Here is an 18,438-nt window from a genome sequence, read left to right on the forward strand (position 1 = left end):
TAGCTCTTGGAAAAGCACTCTAGTCCTTCTGTGATTGCCCACAATAAAAGCATCAGTAACTGTGAACTACTATTCCTAAACAGAGTATACTGTAGAAAAATAATGTATGGAATAAGCGACCAGAGTATTTAGATACAGCTTAGGCCCTTACTATAAAAATGAACAAACTCGGAGAGAGTCGGTATTTAAAATGGTAACCTGCGACACAGGACACTAATTCTATGGGAATGCTGACAGATCTATGCTGACCTTTTGGTGATAACAGCACTGCTTAGGTTATTTCGTGAATAACCTACACTATTTGATCTTCAAAGATCTAACATGCTCTGAAAAAAACCATGACTTTTGTGCTCCTATGCTCTCCTCCCAAGATTTATGTTTGCAATCAACACTAAAAACTAAACCAGGCTCTCAGCGGCACACGGTAACAGTATTACAATAAATTCACATTTTTAATACAGTATTTGTGCCAAGCACCACTGTAATACGCTTGTATTATTTGATACAAGACAGTTCCTAATTTTATTTCTCGTAGTAACAACCCTGATGAAGTAACAGGGACTAATGTTTCCAGTCTTTAACATGAACTATGGCAATAATGTTTAGGCTCTAGAACCAAAACCCTCAGACATATCAGTAGAATAATTTAAATAAGTAATTATGTTTTGACAGTGGCTTTGAAAAACACTGGGAATCATTTGTAGAATTTTACATTTAGAAATATTTGTTTATCACTTTTTTTTTTTTTCTATCAGGAAGAGCCTGTCATTTCTCTAAGGTTCAGGAGAGTATACCTACAAGCATGTCTACCTTTAACCCTAAATGTAAATATTGAAATAATTAATCATAAATGACCAAGAAAAGAAAACACTATTTTCCTTATTTGGTTCATATCACGTAATTATTTATTTATTTTGTCTCTCTTATCATCTGTGTGTTTGACAAACATTAAGCACAGTTTGCTCTAACTCAAACAACCAACATTACTGTTTCCCTGGCACACTGCCCAGGGAGGCGCCTTCACACCAAGGAGATGATGCCAGCTACAGCATTGAGGGGCATGTGTGTAAAACAGGGAGGCTGGCTGAGATTCTCTTATATAAACCACAGAGGGTTAGACTCATCTATTGAGACAGAGGATGAAATCTTGATGCTATAGACATCGTTTAGTATGTCACTATCGCATTTGGGAATGTCTCATAACTATTCTGGTATCCTCGCTCCCTTGATACAACTCAAACAAATAGACAAATAAACAAATGGGTTATGGACCCTGCCAGTACTTCCTGTCTTACCCCCTCTCTCTCATTCTGGTATAGATCAAGATAAAAATTCTTGCTTTGCTGTACTGCCTCACTTACAGGGAAACGGGTAAAAGTGGAGCTATATTGGTTGTGTGTTGTGGGGAGAGGAGCAGCCTAGAGTCTATCTTTCCCTTGCTCCCACTGCAGAATTCTAAGACTCTGAAGAAGAATTTGAGAATGACTCTGTATCGTACCAGAGGCTTTAGAGACTGGGATTCAAGCCCTACCACCACAACCTTCCGGGTGACTTTGAACAAGCCACTTAATTTCCCTCAGTCTCATTCTACCCATTTATGAGTAATAATATCTTCCTCACTGGGACTGTTATAGGGATCAAATATAATAACCATGTGTTTTATTATTTTGTTTACTTTGTAAACAATAAGGCAGTTTATTATTTATTGATAAGAAATAGACAATATTTTGAAAATCAGTTTTATAATTAAGAAAATATAATGAAGACTAGTATTAATTTGGAAAGAACCTTAGGAGGTCACAAGGGTAACATTATACCATAGTAGGAATGCCCTATACATCTCTGTTTAAAATTTCCCAGAGTAGAATTTCCAACCAGTTTTTAAATTAATTAATCCATTCATCCATCCATCTATTCATTCATTCAACACTTACTGAAAACCTATTATATTTGAAGCACTCTATCTCAATGAAGTTCAGTTATATCAAATGTCCAACAGCCATAATTTTTCCTAAGTTCTTTTGTATGTTGAAAACAATTTCTCTATACCCTCCACTAAAAACAAACAAACCCACTGCCGTCGAGTCGATTCCGACTCATAGCGACCCTATAGGACAGAGTAGAACTGCCTCATAGAGTTTCCAAGGAGCGCCTGGCGGATTTGAGCTGCCAACCCTTTGGTTAGCAGCCATAGCACTTAACCACTGCACCACCAGTGTTTCCATCTCTATACCCTAGCCCCCTAAAATAACACACAACAAATCTTGTCCTCTTCTAGCCAACAAAGCTTCAAACCAGCTACCACATCTCCCTTGGTCTTCAAATATTATTCATATTCAATGTGACCCTGCATCAATCTAGTAATTTTTGATAAATTCCAATTTGATAATAATCCCTTGAAAATATTGTGCCCAGACTGAACACAATACTTCATATGCAATCAAACCACAGCAAGGGTCTAAGCTTTTCATGCTATATTTCATTTAAGTTCTTAAGAACAAAGTTTGTTAAAAAATACTTGTAATAATGTTAACCTGGTTTGAGCAATACTTTGACATTACTGCTATTCAATTTATGCCAATTACAGCACTTTGCCCTCAATTACTGCTGCTCCTGGGAAAGGGGCTGCCTAGGAAAAAGTGATAGGGGGATGATGGCAGGGTTGTCTCTGAAAGAATATTAGACAGGACTCCGATACAGACTCACTGAAAATTCCTTGACTCAGTGTTTCTCAAACTTTAGCAGTATCCCAGCTCCTACTGAGGAGTTTTAGAAACATTGTTTTACTTCATTTACATTTAACAATGTTATTTGAAAGCACTGTTTTTTAAAGTCAGGATCAACTCTAGGGCAATGGGTTTAGTTTTTTGTCTGGTGTTTTAAAGTTGAAGAGAAAATTATTAACTTACTGTTTCCTAATTATGTGGTAATATTAAGCTCACTGGGTTGAGGATCTTAATACTGCTTTTATCTGTTCTATTGCCCACACTTTAATTCTCTTTCTACTACCTACCTACCAGACAGAATTTTCCAGTGGTAAAAAAAAAAAAAAAAAAAAATTTTTTTTTTTTTTAGGGGTAGAGACTATATTTCCTCCCTTCCCTGGATTCATTAAAAAAAAATACACTCTAATAATCCAAGAGAAGGTGTAAAGTTAAGAATTACATAAATATAGATCAGTTAGAAATTAATATAGACTATTTAGAAAATAACGACCATGCAAACTCTAGCAGCACAAACTCATGGGATGCAGATAAATCTATTCCTAAAAACATATCTATTTTTTTTTATGGCTGTAAGTACCTTTTTTATTAAATAGAAAAGAATATTCAGTAATAAAGTATTCAATTTAGGAAGTCAGAGTACATCAAAACACAAAATAAAAAGGAAACAGAAAATGACAGAGAGATGATAAAGGGAAAACAAGATTAACTGGCATATAGAAAAACAGCAAAATTGTCGAATTAAAAAATTGGATCCTTTGGAGGGAGAGGAGCAATATAATAAAATAATGGCAAGTAAAACTGAGGGACAAAAAGGAGAGACCACAGAATTTGCTAAATTAAAAATGGGATATAAGATATAACAACAGATAAACAGAAAATTGAAAAATAAGAGACACTACATGCAAATCAGAGCATTGGTGGCGCAGTAGTTAAGAGGTCGGCTGCCAACCAAAAGGTTAGCAGTTTGAATCTACCAGCCACTCCTTGGAAACCCTATGGGGCAGTTCTACTCTGTCCTATAGGGTTGCTATGAGTGGAGTTTGGTTTGGCTTTATATGCAAATCAATGCTAACATATTCAAAAATTTCAATGAATTATACAGATTTCTAGGGAAAATATTTATTGGCAAAAATTACTCAATAAAAAGTAGAAAAAAAAATTATCTCCAAAGAAAATTCTAGGCCTCAAGGCCTCAATGTTTTATGAGTTTATTCTTTCAAAATTTCAAGGAATAAGTAGCGTGCTATATATTCAATTTTTTACATATCCTAAAAAAGGAGGAAAAGCTTTCCAATTCAACTTAGGAACCCTGGCACTAAAAATTAACAAAGATAGTAGAAATAAATAAAATGCAAAGCAATCTCATTTATGATTACAGATGTAAAAATAACAACTAATTTGAGCAAATAAAATTATGCAGTACATTACAAGAAGACTATATCATGACTAATCAGGGTTCATTTGATAAATAAAATAAAATAACAAAAATCAATAAGATGTGTCATAAAATAAAGTAGAATTTCTCGTAAAGACTCCTAATACATTGTGACTACAATGGTGTTTCTTAAAATGATAAGGAATATCTTAAATCTATAATCAACATAATACTTACTGGTGAAAAATCAGAATCAATTCCATGAATTAACAACTACACCAAAATACCTGTGATCAACTCTATTACTTAATATTATTCTTGACATTCCAGGCACTGTGATAACAGAACAGGAAAAGAAACATAACTACCAAAAAGAAGAAAACATACCAGCCGAAATATGACTAGAGATAATACATTTGATAAGCAAATAAATACACAAAAGTCACTAGCATCCTTAAACATTGTAGCAAAAGAAAATGGAGTGAAGAATATCTCATTCACAAGAGTAAACAAAAATACTAATTATTATGGAAAAAAAATCAAAAGAAATGTACAGAATCTTTCTTTAAAAAATAAAACTTTGTTGTGGGTAATAATGAATTGAATAAATGGACTCAATACTGTAAAGGTATCAGTTCACCCATAGTTTTATAAAAACATAACGTAAAAAATCACTTTGGTATTTCAATTAATTTGATATAATAAGTTTTTTTAAAAGTTACAGAAGTATGAAAACCTTAAAGGAAAACTATGAATGCATTCTTGCAATGATTATTTTTGAAAGATACTATAAAACTATAGTAATTAAAATAGCATAAAAACCCAGAAAATTAAAATAGCACAGCACTAATAAATGTATAGATTGAAAGATCAATGGGTTAGAACCAATATCTGAAAAATGGTTCAAATATGTAACCAGTTTTTTTTTATGTAATAAAACATGCTATTTCAAGTAAGAGGGGATAAGATGGATTATTTCATAAATTGCACAGAGAGCACTGGTTAATTGCTTGAGAAAAAAAAATTGTTACACCTCTAACTGACCTTATACATTAAAATATATTTAAGAGGAATTAAAGAGTTAAATGTTAAAAATACAGTCAAAGAATTGGAAGAAAACATAGCCGAATATTTATTTAATCTCTGGGAGAGGGGGAGCCTTTCTAAACAAATCCCCAACAGAAGAAACATAAAAGAAGAGATGGAAAGATTTGACACAAAGCAATAAAATAAAGCAAATGACAAAATCTAATATATATAAAAAATAAAGGTTAAAAACATTAAAGTATGTATTAAGAGTTCTTAAACAAATCAGTAAGAACAATTCAAATTCTTTACAGGAAAAATTGGTAACTAGCACTAATAGGCAATTCGCCAAAGAAGAGGCATGTAATAGAAAATAAATTTATGTAAAACTCTTCATTCTCACAAATAACTGTATTTTTACGCAAATAACACAAACCTTCTACGTTTGTTTGCCAACTACTCCCTTCCCCCATGAGATATTTTCATAAGTGTGCTATGTTAATTTTTTTACAGCAACTCCCTACCTCTGCAAGGTATTTTAATCAGTGCTGCTGTGCCAATTTTTTTTAACATGCTGCTGTAAAAAAAAAAAAAATCAGCATAGCATCTCTTACGAAAATAACTCATGGGGGGAGGGAGCAGTTGGCAAACAAACATAGAAGGCATGCGTTATTTGCGTAAAAATACGGTAATCAGAGATTCAAATTAAATCAGCAATGATATGCTGTTTTGCTCCTATCAAACTGTCAAGAAATTTTTTAAGTAATAACTTGTTACTGAGGGAAACAGAGACTAAACACTTTCAGATGCACAGAACACAAAACACAATAACTTTTTTGAAGGGCAATTTGGCATATAAAATCAAAGCTGTTTTTTTCTTAAAAAGACCATATTTTTTGGCCCATAATTTCACTTTTAGGAATATATCCTAAGCAAATAACTACTAATAAGCTGAAATAATTTAATAAAAAGTTATTCATGTTCAAGGTGTTCTTCATAATGAAAAACAGTAAAAACAACTAAAATTGTTCAATAATATTTTAGAAGATGGCCTGATCACAGAGAAGGTCACAATATATCACTAAATGAAAAAAATTGACTATAAAAGAAGAGTGTCTTAGTTATCTAGTGCTGCTATAAGAAAAATACCACAAATGGGCGGCCTTAACAAACAGAAATTTATTTTCTCACAGTTTAGGAGGCCAAAGACCAAATTCAGGGTCCTGGCTCTAGGGGAAGGATTTCTTTCTCTGTTGGTTCTGGGGGAACGTCCTATGTATCTTTGAGCTTCTGTTCCTGGGCTATCTTCATGTGGCTTGTCATCTCTTTTCCCCCTTTTCTGCTTTTTTCCCCTTACTTATTTAAACACTTTTATATCTCAAAAGAGATTAATTTAAAACATATCCTACATTAATCCTGCCTTATTAACATAAAAAAGACAACCCATCCCCAAATGGGATATAACCACAGGCATAAACCAAAACCGGTTGTCATCAAGTAGATTCTGACTCATAGTGACCCTCTAGGACAGAGTAGAACTACTCCATAGGGTTTCCAAGGAGCAGCCAGTGGATTTGAACTGCCAACCTTTAGTTAGTAGCCAAACTCTTAACCACTGCACCATGACCACAAGCATAGAGGTTAGGATTTACAACACATATTTTGGGGGAACACAATTCAATCCATAACAAAGAACAATTCTAATTTTATAGGTAAACATTTAACATATATAGCCATAGAAAAAATTAAAAGGCTACACAGTAAAATACAGGTAGGGTTAAAGGACAATTTTCTTTGTGTGTTCTCCCATATTTCTTACAATAAATATTTATAAATTTTGTACTCAAAAAAATAAGAGCAATTAAAAAATAGGGATATGATATTAAATACAGATAACCCACAATATTATTTATCTTTGACAATAGCATTTAAAGGACTATAAAATTTCAAAACAATGATGACTAGTTTAGGTAGCTTAAAATAACTTGGAAACTCCGGTGGCGTAGTGGTTAAGTACTACAGCTGCTAACCAAAAGGTCACCAGTTCAAATCCACCAGGTGTTCCTTGGAAACCCTATCAGGCAGTTCTACTCTGTCCTATAGGGCCGCTATGAGTCGGAGCCAACTCGACGGTAGTGGATTTGGTTTTTGGACTGGTCTCATCTAGACTAAATATATGTGATGGATTTTAGCAGTGGCTGAATGAAACTATTTGAACACTAACTTTTTTATTTTTAAATTATAATACATTATTGGTGTATTTTCTCTAGAACGTGTATTAGAAGGTAAGAAGAGACAATTATGTAAAATAAATCTAAAGAGGAAATTTAGTAAGAATCTTACCTTCTATGCTCATAAAACTCAGAATAGCAGACACAAATTAAAGTACATAACACAGAGTACAGAAAAAAAGCTAAGGAATTGGAAAAGCTGAATTTTGCATGCATTTCAATTGGAGATTTATATAGTTCGAGTATCTAAGACTAACACATTTCAGATTTTTAATTCATAATTAGAATTAAAAATAAAGATGGAATATGGGCGGAAAGGATACTCGAAAGCATAAAAATTTGATGTTGAATCACAGCATAATCAAATGTTAGCTTCTACATAACTAAGAGAAAGCAAGACCCACATCATTCATGCTGGCAAAAGCTTGCCTTTGCATAAACCACTTCTGTTCCCACTGTTATAAAACCAATGACTTTGGAAAGGGAAGAAAACACAGAATGACGTGCAAAGTAGCACACACCATGGTATCGCAGCTGGATAGAGAATATGTCACTAATGACTTTCTTTCTACCCGTCAGTTATAAGTTGAGTTTCTTTTTTTCCAAAATAGCAAATGGCCTTTATGAGTACAAAACAGAAGCAGTGCAATTCAAAACAATATCCAATTTCCACTTGATTTTGACACTGTATTAGTTAATGGAATGAGTTATTAATTATTCATTGGGAAAGAGATGACTTCCTTTTCTCTTCATTTGTGTTGAACATAACATCCCTGAACACTTGGCAATTTTCTGTATTAAATTCAAAATAACATTTTTATCAGATAAACCAAACCTATTGCCATCAAGTTGAATCTGACTCATAGTGACCCTTTAGGACAAAGCAGAACTGCCCCATGGGGTTTCCAAGGCTATAAATCTCTGCGGAAGCAGACTGCCACATCTTTATCCTGCAGAGCAGCTGGTAGATTCAAACACCAACCTTTCTGTTAGCAGCTGAGTGCTTTAACCACTGTACCACCAGGGCTCCTTTTTGCCAGATAAATATTGACAAATGTTGATCTTAAGTGAGGTATTATCCACAGCTAATAGAAAGATTCAATTAAAATTGTTCAATAAATTCAGGAAACTAATGCAGTTAAGTTCCCAAATGGTTAATGCAAGTCAAAGTGATGACTAATGAATGATCATGGATTCCCTTTGTGATACAAGCAACCAGGGCTAAAGTACTTCATCTCCATAGAGGAATCAACAAAAGAGAGTTTTGTTAGGCAAGAAGTGTAACTTCTTGATTGACAGCGCAACTTAATACTGAAATGGATTGGGAATGTCCACTTTTTAACACGCTTCAAAGTAATAATACCAATCATATATCTCCAAAAATAAAAATGCTCACCCTCATCAAAGTAGGAGGTCATGGAATGTTAAACCCCATGAAATCTGTTGGAGATTGATCAACCTAAATTCCTATGGGCATACTAATAATAACAATAACCACAGCTTATACTCATGAGTGCTTTCTGAAGTGAACGGTACTGTTCTAAGAGTTTTATATGTATTAACTCTCTTAATGAGCCTATGAAGTAGGTACTGCTATTGTCATCAATTTAAAGAGTAAAAATTTGAAGTATAGAAAAATTAAATGACTAGCCCAAAGTTGCTCATCTAGTACGTGGCAGAGCATTGATTTTAACCAAGTTGTTTTTTAACCAAGACTCAGAATCCTCCCATAAATCATTATGTGCTAGCATACACAGCACATTCTATAAACTCTTTTTTTAAAAGGTGCTACAGTTAACCTCTTTTGATCAGAAGAAATTCAAATTAATGAACTGAATGTATAAATTAAGCTATTATTATGATTTTGAAGAGGAAGAACTAAGATTATCTCTCATTTGCTGTCCGTGCTTTGACAGAATATTTTACTCTTTTTCATACTTTTCTTCTAAGTAAATTAATAAAGCAGTTTATCCTATAAATTATATATTTAAAGACTAGTACAAAAAGAGGGTAAAATTTTCATTCTGTAAACATCAGAAAGAATAAAAGTTACAAGACACACTATACATTTACCTTTTTGTCTATAAACAAGTGTTAGAGGTAAGACTTCTAGGGTACAGAAGAGCAGCAAATATGTTTCTATACAAAATAACATCTCTGTATTGATATATTTGATATTTTGTATATTGTACCTTTAATTTCTCCAAGTAGTTCACTGGTATTTAGTCTTTCCATTTTTTCCTTCCAATCTTTTGAAAGTAGTTTTTCCATGCAGGAGGAATCTATCAAGACACAAAATATATGTGTATTATATATTTAAAATATATATGCAAATATATATATTTAAACATATATTATTAAATTACTAAATTATTTTTAATATATGTAAAAATTTATGTATATTATAAATCCAGAAAGCCAGTGGATAGAGAAATTCTCCCATTTAAAACTGCACAAAATTATTTTTTTGGTGTTTTAACAACAGGATATAGAAAATTTCCTTATTTTGTCTAGTTCAAAATATCACAACTAAGTTTATTTTTGCTAGAGGATTCTTTAAACCATTGTCCGGGGGGGGGGGGATACAACATGTAATAATTTTGTCTTGGTATCATAATCATAATTTTATTAATACTCAAGTAAAATGTATCATTTTGTAGATTCATAGGACAAAAAAGGGGGCTCTCTTTCCTACATATTTATGTTTAAATGTTATTTGTTTTAATCCAGATAAGTTTTTAAGCCTAAGCAAAATTTATGTGCCATTCAAAATTTATGTAACCTTCAAGGGAGAAGCTTATCAACCTGTAACCATTTAGTCCTTAAAAAAGAAGTAAACATATAAAACTTTTGTGAAACACTCATTTAGAGCAAAGCAGGGAGAAAATAAAGCCAAGATGTTCACTGCCTGTCAGTAATTAAAACTACTAAAACTTTTCTCTTATATAAGAGATTCATATTCTTATTAATGAAAATATTTATATAATATTTGCCCTACTGCCTTCTAAATAGCAATATAGATTATAGAGAGTTATTACACTTGTTTTTATAATGATTCATAAAGGTTACAGAAATCCATGTTTTAGAATGTCCTAATAATTACCAAATTTTTCTCAACGAGTACTTTTTTCTGCCTATTTGGATGGATTTGCAACTGGAGCTACTGCTTATGACTATATACTTACATCTTTTGAGCTTCAAAATCTAAACAAATAGGCCATGTTTCCAAAAAAGAATGCATATTTAAATACTAAACCCCTAGTGCAAAGCATACTCCCATTAAACTTTAACATTCCAAGTGTCAAAATTCTGATAACTTCTTTTTAAAATTATATTTCAAATGGTTACTCCAATTCCAAACGCTTTTTCTCTCCCACATCAGTACCTATCTCTTTAGCATTTTCCCTTTCATTTTTTTCTCCAGCTTCTAAATCCTCCTTGAATTTTTCAGAATGACAGTAAGGTCAAGATGGATCTAAAGGGTTTTAGAAGCTAGATAAGCTTTAGAAAAAGACAGTGAGCCCTGGGTAAGAGATGAGAAGAACACTGCCTGATTAGAAAGTATTGGTGAAAACAATTAACATTTGTCCATGACATGATCAATCAATCAAGGATTGGATGGAATCCAGATCAGTGTGTCATGAAATGGCTGATGAAGAACAACCATACTAGCTAGCTACGACAGGAGGTAAAGTTTTTTTCTAAATAGAAGGCAGCTTGATTCTATTAAATAAAACCTCCCTGGCGCTTTCCTCATGTCTCTCTTTCCTTCCCTTCCTTTTTCCCCTCCTTCTTTCTTTCTTTCCTACAAAGTATTTCTTAGACTTCAAAAAACAATCTAGCACTGTGATTAAAAGTAGGATTCTGAATGACTTTTCAATGGACCCTTAAGCATAATGCGTACGTTCAGGCTGTGTTTAACTGCCAACGTGGTGTCTTAGAAAAAAAGAAAACCGCTGCCATCAAGTCAATCCCAACTCATCACGATCCTATAGGACAGAGAAGAACCACCCCCATAGGGTTTCCAAGGAGTGGCTGGTGGATTCGAACTGCCAACCTTTTGATTACCAGCTGAGCTCTTAACCACTTCTTTATTTCAAATACAGAAATGAGGTGTATACTGTGCTCTTTGTGTGTTTTGTATGAAGTCACAAAAAAGATAATTTTAAGTTTGAGACTGAAGAGGCAAATTTTCAAAGCCATGCCTATAAGAGATTACTTCTTTCTCAAATTGAATTTGAATTTTTGAGAGAGATTGATAGAACATCAGAAAATGGATAGAATGATTAACAAAAAAGTCTTCAACTTCATATCCTACCCAGTCTTGTTACTTTTACTCTACCCTCTCATATGTTACAACATTACATTAAACTGATGCAAGTACTAAAGCATAACTTTTCTGTTTAACATTTGAATCGAGAGTTTATATTATAATGGCAAAAGACAAATGCCCAATTTATTAGTTAATTATCACAAATTCAGAGCAAGTTCATAAACTAGAATTAGATACATACATAGATACAAAATAGCCTAAAATATGCCTCTCAGTTCTATAAATAAGCCTGAAATCTTTCAAGGCTCCAGGAAAATAATGTTGAAAGTCCATGGGAGAAAAATAGAACTATATGGACAACAGGAACACACACTTCAAACATAAATCAAGGCGTGTGGATACACCTTTACATAAAAGGCACTTATTAATAAAATGGTTAATAATGTCAAAGCAGTTCACATTCCTATTAGAAAATTAATCCTTACCGTAATGCTGAGTTAATCTAGGTATATGAGTTCCTATTTCAGTGGAAGAAACTGAGGGAAAAAATAAAGGAGTCTTTTACCGTCTACATTTGTAGCCGTGAAAATATTTAGTAACCATCACTGACGGCCTTTGTCAACAGGAAAACTAGTCACTGCAGACAATTCTGTCAACATTTAATCTCCGTTCTAGGAGATTCCAGGAAGAGTCAAAACTGTAAGGAAGCCTCTCTTGAAAAAGTATTGTTTTTTTCCACCTAATTATGTGGCTGCCAAACCTCTAAGGGCATGCCACAATTAGTGCTAAGCACTATCTGTGCTATAATATAAAGCTAGTAAGGTGAGAGAAAAAAGGACCAGAGAAGCAGATTGCTGCCAAATATCATTTAGGCAGAGGATACCGCTGCCCCCACTGAGAGGTTTCTGACATGAAATGAGAAAATATATTAAATATACAAAGTTATAAAGAAAAATTTATATTTTCAAATTTCCCACTCAAATCAATATCCTGATAAAAGTCCAAATTAAAATAAGGATTCATCAATCTTATGCCACATCCTTCAACTACATTAATAGGATACTAGTTTTACAGCCTTGAAAACCCAGTGTAGCACATGACTACTCCGACACACATGGGGTTACCATGAGTTGGAATCAAATCGACGGCAATTAGTTTTTTACTGATAGCTTTATAAAGTCAATTGATTAGATCAGACTTGCCCTATTCAGATCATGCACAAATGCAAAAACAAAAGAGGTCAAAATAATTAAACAAGCCTGGTTTGCATTGCGTACACAAAAAGAGTAACACCTCACAGAATGCCTTTAACTCAGTATTCATGTAAGATGCCAAACAGAAAAAAAGGACTTAACATCCCCATATATGCTTAGATTATTTTACAGAAATAAATATGCTTACATGATTGACTTGAAAATAACTAACACAGTTTCAAGGAGGTACAATCCTTAAAACAATGAAACAATATACTGTACATTTTATTATCTGAGTTTGCCTATTCAAGTTTTGTTATCCTTGCTTGACTGTGTTGTCTGCAGCTGAAAAACAGGAGGAACTACATGCTTTTCAGAAATTGATGTTAAAAAAAAACCCTACAGCATAAAACTGTAAAATATATATATACACACACATATACACACATTTGTATATATATAAAATGAATGCAAACCATAACATTTCAGTATTAAAATGGTAAATGCCAAAATTAATTCCTCTTCAAGAATTAGTTTTCATAAACCAATATATATTCAATTAAAGGACTTTATTTTATCTAGTTTTTGTAAATAAAAGTGATTAAAACAGGACTATCAAAAAATTTTATCAAAAAACCAACAGCTGCTTTCTTCTATATTTTAATCAAAGATGTAAAAGGTTTTGATATGTTATAAATGATTCTCAGTTGCAAAGTTTATTTGTATTTTTTTTCTTTCCTTTGCAAATATACGTATATCTCTTCCAAGAAACTTTTCCAAAGGAAAAAGGAAAGACACAACTCAGAATGAATTTTTAAAAGTTAATTTTTAAGAAGCCTTCCAAGAATGTTAATATAATGGGTTGAAATGCAGTATTTCTGCTTCCTAAGTACCTAGGTTTCAAGCCAGGTAACTTGTGAATGCTTCATCCCAGCTCGATGATGTTTTTGCTTGCTAATAATTTATTTCATGGTACCAGGGTACCAGAGAAACTTGAAGTGAGAGTGTTTGAGATATTTATTTCCTAGTGTGTACAGGATATTTTAGTAACGAGTTTGAATTACTAGTTAAACAAAGCTGCAGCAATATTAACTCTTATTCTGCACAAAATAAAGGTATTTCAAATGAGTGCCAGAGAGTAAATAAATTATGGTTAAAATTAAAGCATGGGGGAGCTGCAAGGATAATGTGCAAAATCTTTCTTGTACTTTAAAACAAGTTACCTATGAGTAAACACTTACCATTGTTCTCTTTATTTCAAAGTGATATTTAAAGTTAGAAATGCTAAAACATTAGAATCATGACATAGAAAATCTATTTTAGATATTCTAATAAGAAAAACAATGACTACTATCCCCATTAGCAGATTCCCTACTGCTTTAGCAGACCTTTTAAGAAACTATTAAAGCAATTCCTTTTGTATTTTTACCATAGGAATCGAATTTCAAATGCAATAAATATTCTATATAGCCAAGAACAATGATAACTTATTAAAAATACCCATGATCTTAGTTTACAACTAGTTCTGACAATATATATTTAATCCCTTCTGATAACATCCCACATTTTTCATTAGGAAACACAGAGACTGCACATGACAGTTACTGTACATTTTTCCACAGTGACAAGTGTTCCACAAGACAGTGGGATAAAATTGGAGCTTGGAGAGCTTGAAGAGCACTCTTAAATTTTAATTAAAACCCTCCAAGCTCACTAAAAATAATTAGACACTAAAATGTGCCAGTTTTATTTTGAAGTCACTATAACGTACAAAGCGCACTCCCTGATGCCTGCTCATGCTCTCCTTCTCTCTCTCTCTTCAATGAAACAACTGGTTTTCCAAATAAGAACAAGGGGGTATAAATAGAGGCTGTTTTCAAGCCTGCTCTTCATGCTGGGAGGCTGACAGAAAAGACAGCAGAGTGGGTTTTTCAGACTGTTCCAAATGAACCTACCGTTAACTTGCCTAACCAAGAGTTCGAATCAGAGACAAACACTAGATAATATTCAATCTGCAAGGAACATCATAACTTATATTACTGATCTTTTTTGATCCCAAAGCCAAACCTTTAACCTTTTAAATGTTTTTGCTATCTCAAAATATCTCATACAATGCTATATTCCATCCTATTTTTAGCCAAGTAGCAAGAGAAAGCATGCTTTTCCCATACAGCAGGGCAATGATATAAACATCAACACAGATGCTCTGCCAGGAAGAGCTGGGCTTCTCAAGCACTTGATCATTAAGGAATGCACCAACTGTTTGGGATAATCTCGTGCCAGCTCCCCTTTTGCTCCACACTCCCCTCTGGGAGTGGCCAATCTTGTCCCGGTCCTAATTTTTCATTTTACTCCTCCATGGTATATCCCCATACCCCCCAAAAGATGAGAAATGGCATTGTATGCCTGGCAATGAAAAAGCAGGCTCACTTCCCCAAACAGACCAAAACTTTAAAACAATTAACCCTCCCCTCTTCTTTCAGATAAATTACTAAGTATAAAATGCAATCTGTTTCCTTTGTTTATTCAATATGAACAATTTGTAAATGACTCAAGGAAAAATTCAGAAAATGTTGTGCTAAATTAGAACCATTATAAACATGCTAATGACTCAATGCTTGAGTAAAACATGCATGATCAGTGTGAAGAAAATAGATTTAGTTCCTGTGAAATTCTGTTGTGCTGCCTTAAAATGATTCGGTCATTAAATCAGATATATTCCTTCCAGGGAAAATGTTAATTCCACAAACACTTTACTAGATAATATACTGTGTGTGGGTGTGTGTGCATGTGTGTGTGTCAATGGGAGCTATCGGGAATGTCAGTAGACCATCTTCAATGCATTATGGCATGTGCATAAGTAGGAAAAGGCCCCACATTTGAAACTTGCCAGAATTGCACATACAGACATCATCACACTAGATGGAATATTCTCTGTCTGGACTTTTTTCATCTATCAAAATCTTTGATACTTTTTCATGGGGATTCCTTAAAATTGGTGCTTGACATATATTCATGAAAGTCACATTGTTCCATACGTGCAGATAAGAGGTATCTCATCTGCTTTCCAGGCTTCCTAGCACCTAGAACAATCACAGAGGGATCATTCCAAACCAAATTCCTTTAGAATATCCATCAAAGCCAAACTGCTACTAAGACAGGGAGCAAAGGCCCTGAGATTGGAGGGTGCCTGTTTGAGGGACAGCAAAGAGACTGGCGTGGTTAGAGGAGACACAAGTAAAAGAGGGGTAAGCGATACTATCAGGGAGGTGATGGGGGTTGCGTGTGGAACCTAGGGACTTAATAAGACAAGGAACAGAGGGGCCGACAAATCTGCAAACAAAGTAACGAGAAATGGGTCCGGGTCAGAAACAATGCCATTCCCCAGAACAATGGGGCAGAGTATCTAAAAACACCCCGCAAACTTCTTTAAAGTTGCCTTTCAGAAGCAACTGGAGAAAACCAGCCCCAGGGACATGCGCAGAACAACTACCTGTGACGGCTGTGTGACGTTCCACCAGGGGCAGTGAGGGGCTACAGCCCCAGCCAGGGAATCGAACCCAGGGGAACAAGAGACTGCGCAGGTACGACACCCCATAATAAGTCCTGCTACGATTATCCCAGAGGCCTCTGGGCCAGGAGCCTTCTTAGAAAGCTGCTGAGAGCACATCTTAGTTAACATATCCCCACCTGTGCCTATGAATAAACATACATCTTTCCCCGCCCAAGAACTTTTAAAAACTCAGGCCTGTCTTTTGTTCTGTGAGACGGGGGTATGCGTTGCTCTAGGCCCTCCAGAGCTGTGCCTCCAGTTCAGTGTTGGTTTTGCTGGAATAGCTATTTAAATCATTATTTGAACATCGATTTTATAGTCTCTACAACGTAGCATCCAGTCGCAGAAAACAAATAATTATGCCTATTATTAATTACTTCAGTAATGGAGTGAAACACTCTAGTTCTTTGGAAAAGGGTGTTGAAAATTCAATGTTTTCAATAAAAGTCAATTTTGTTCAACAGTCAGTTCCCCCATACACACTCCATTATGCTGGTCTTCTTGTTCTTCCATATTTCCTTTGCCATTACGCCTTATCTTGTTTGAACTAAAAGCTTTCTTCTCCTGAATACCACCCATTATGGAATAGTTAAGATACTGTTCAAAAGTACTGTTGAACTCAAAAGGTAATCCCTTCCAAAACAGGTTTTATCTTCATGTACAGGAAGTATATGTGCAGCCTGAGGCCTTGCTTTTTCACTGTAGCTTATTGATCTTGAGGCCTTCAAATGTGCCACAGTTTTATTGGGATTAAAAATGTCCCATTAGAAACTATGACTCCCAGATTACTAAAATAGTAATCATCATGTCATCCCCTCCACACTCTATTCTCTGCTCCTCCAATGTCAAAAGCCAAGGCTTTCAAACTGTGTAACACGGAACACTGCTCTAGAGATTCATCAGATGTTTCATTTGAGTATTTTTTCAGATATACACTTAAATATTTGTTAAGATTATATTGAACTATGGAAACAATAATTTCTGTGTCTTCAGTGTATCCTTTCCTCCTCTTCGTTTCCTAGGGGAAATGTTTCTGAATGCCACCAGTGCCCTGATGGATTTGTCAATCACAGTACTCTGCTACCCACCTCCTACTGCTCCTCCCACACATACAGAAAGGTACTTGACCCATTCAGAATTCTCTGCTGAAACTAGTCAGAAAACTCTCTTACGCACAGGTTATAAGTTCTAAGCATGTGGGCCTGAAATTGTCACGGCCATCCTCCCTGGTACGTGGAAATACCTGGTCTTCAATAAGACAGAATGAAGCTAAAAATACAAAACAAAGATGAAAAGAACAGAAATAGGAGTAGATGATGTCTTAGTTATCTAGTACTGATATAACAAAGGTACCATAAGTGGGTGTCTGTAGCAAACAGAAATTTATTTTTCTCACAGTTTAGGAGGCTAAGGAGCCTTGGTGGTGCGGTGGTTAAAGCTCTTGGCTGCTAACCAAAAGGTCAGCAGTTCAAACCCACCAGCCAGTCCACAGGAGAAAGATGTGGCAGTCTGCTTCACAGCCTTGGAAACCCTATGTGGCAGTTTTACTCTGTCCTGTAGGGTCACTGAGTCAGAATTGATTAGACAGCAGTGGGTTTGGTTTGATTTAGGAGGCTAGAAGTCCAAATTCAGGGCACTAGCTCTAGGGCAAGGCTTCCTCTGTCACCTCTGGGGGAAGGGCCTTATTCCTTGACTCCTTGGTGATTTTCACGTGGCATGGTGTCTGTCTTCCCTCATCTCTGCTTGCTTGTTTAATCTCTTTTATATCTCAGAAGAGACTGACTCAAGAATACCCTACAGTAATCCAGTCTTATTGACATAACAAAGACAACCCATTACCAAATGGGATTATATCCATAGGCATTGCTGTTGTTGTTGTTAGGTGCCATCGTATTGGTTCTGACTCATAGCAGCCCTATGTACTACAAAACCAAACACTGCCCTGTCCTGCACCATGCTCACAAGTGGTACAGTGGTTAAGAGCTATGGCTGCTAATCAAAAGGTCAGCAGTTTGAATCTAGCAGGTATTCCTTGGAAACCCTATGGGGCAGTTCTAGCCT

At 34.7% G+C, this 18,438-nt stretch overlaps 1 protein-coding gene across 26 annotated transcripts in view; it reads right to left on the reverse strand.

Moving 5' to 3' along the window:
* The window catches only part of SOX6 (SRY-box transcription factor 6), a 657,692-nt gene that overhangs the window by 252,574 nt on the left and 386,680 nt on the right, over window positions 1-18,438 (reverse strand). For all 26 annotated transcript variants that reach the window (XM_049890540.1, XM_049890534.1, XM_049890527.1 and 23 more), the window contains one exon: window positions 9,551-9,640. In XM_049890540.1, coding sequence (XP_049746497.1) covers window positions 9,551-9,640 — 90 coding nt within the window. The remainder of the gene's footprint in view (window positions 1-9,550; window positions 9,641-18,438) is intronic.

Source organism: Elephas maximus, chromosome 7 (genome assembly GCF_024166365.1).
Source record: "Elephas maximus indicus isolate mEleMax1 chromosome 7, mEleMax1 primary haplotype, whole genome shotgun sequence".
Taxonomy (NCBI): domain Eukaryota; kingdom Metazoa; phylum Chordata; class Mammalia; order Proboscidea; family Elephantidae; genus Elephas; species Elephas maximus.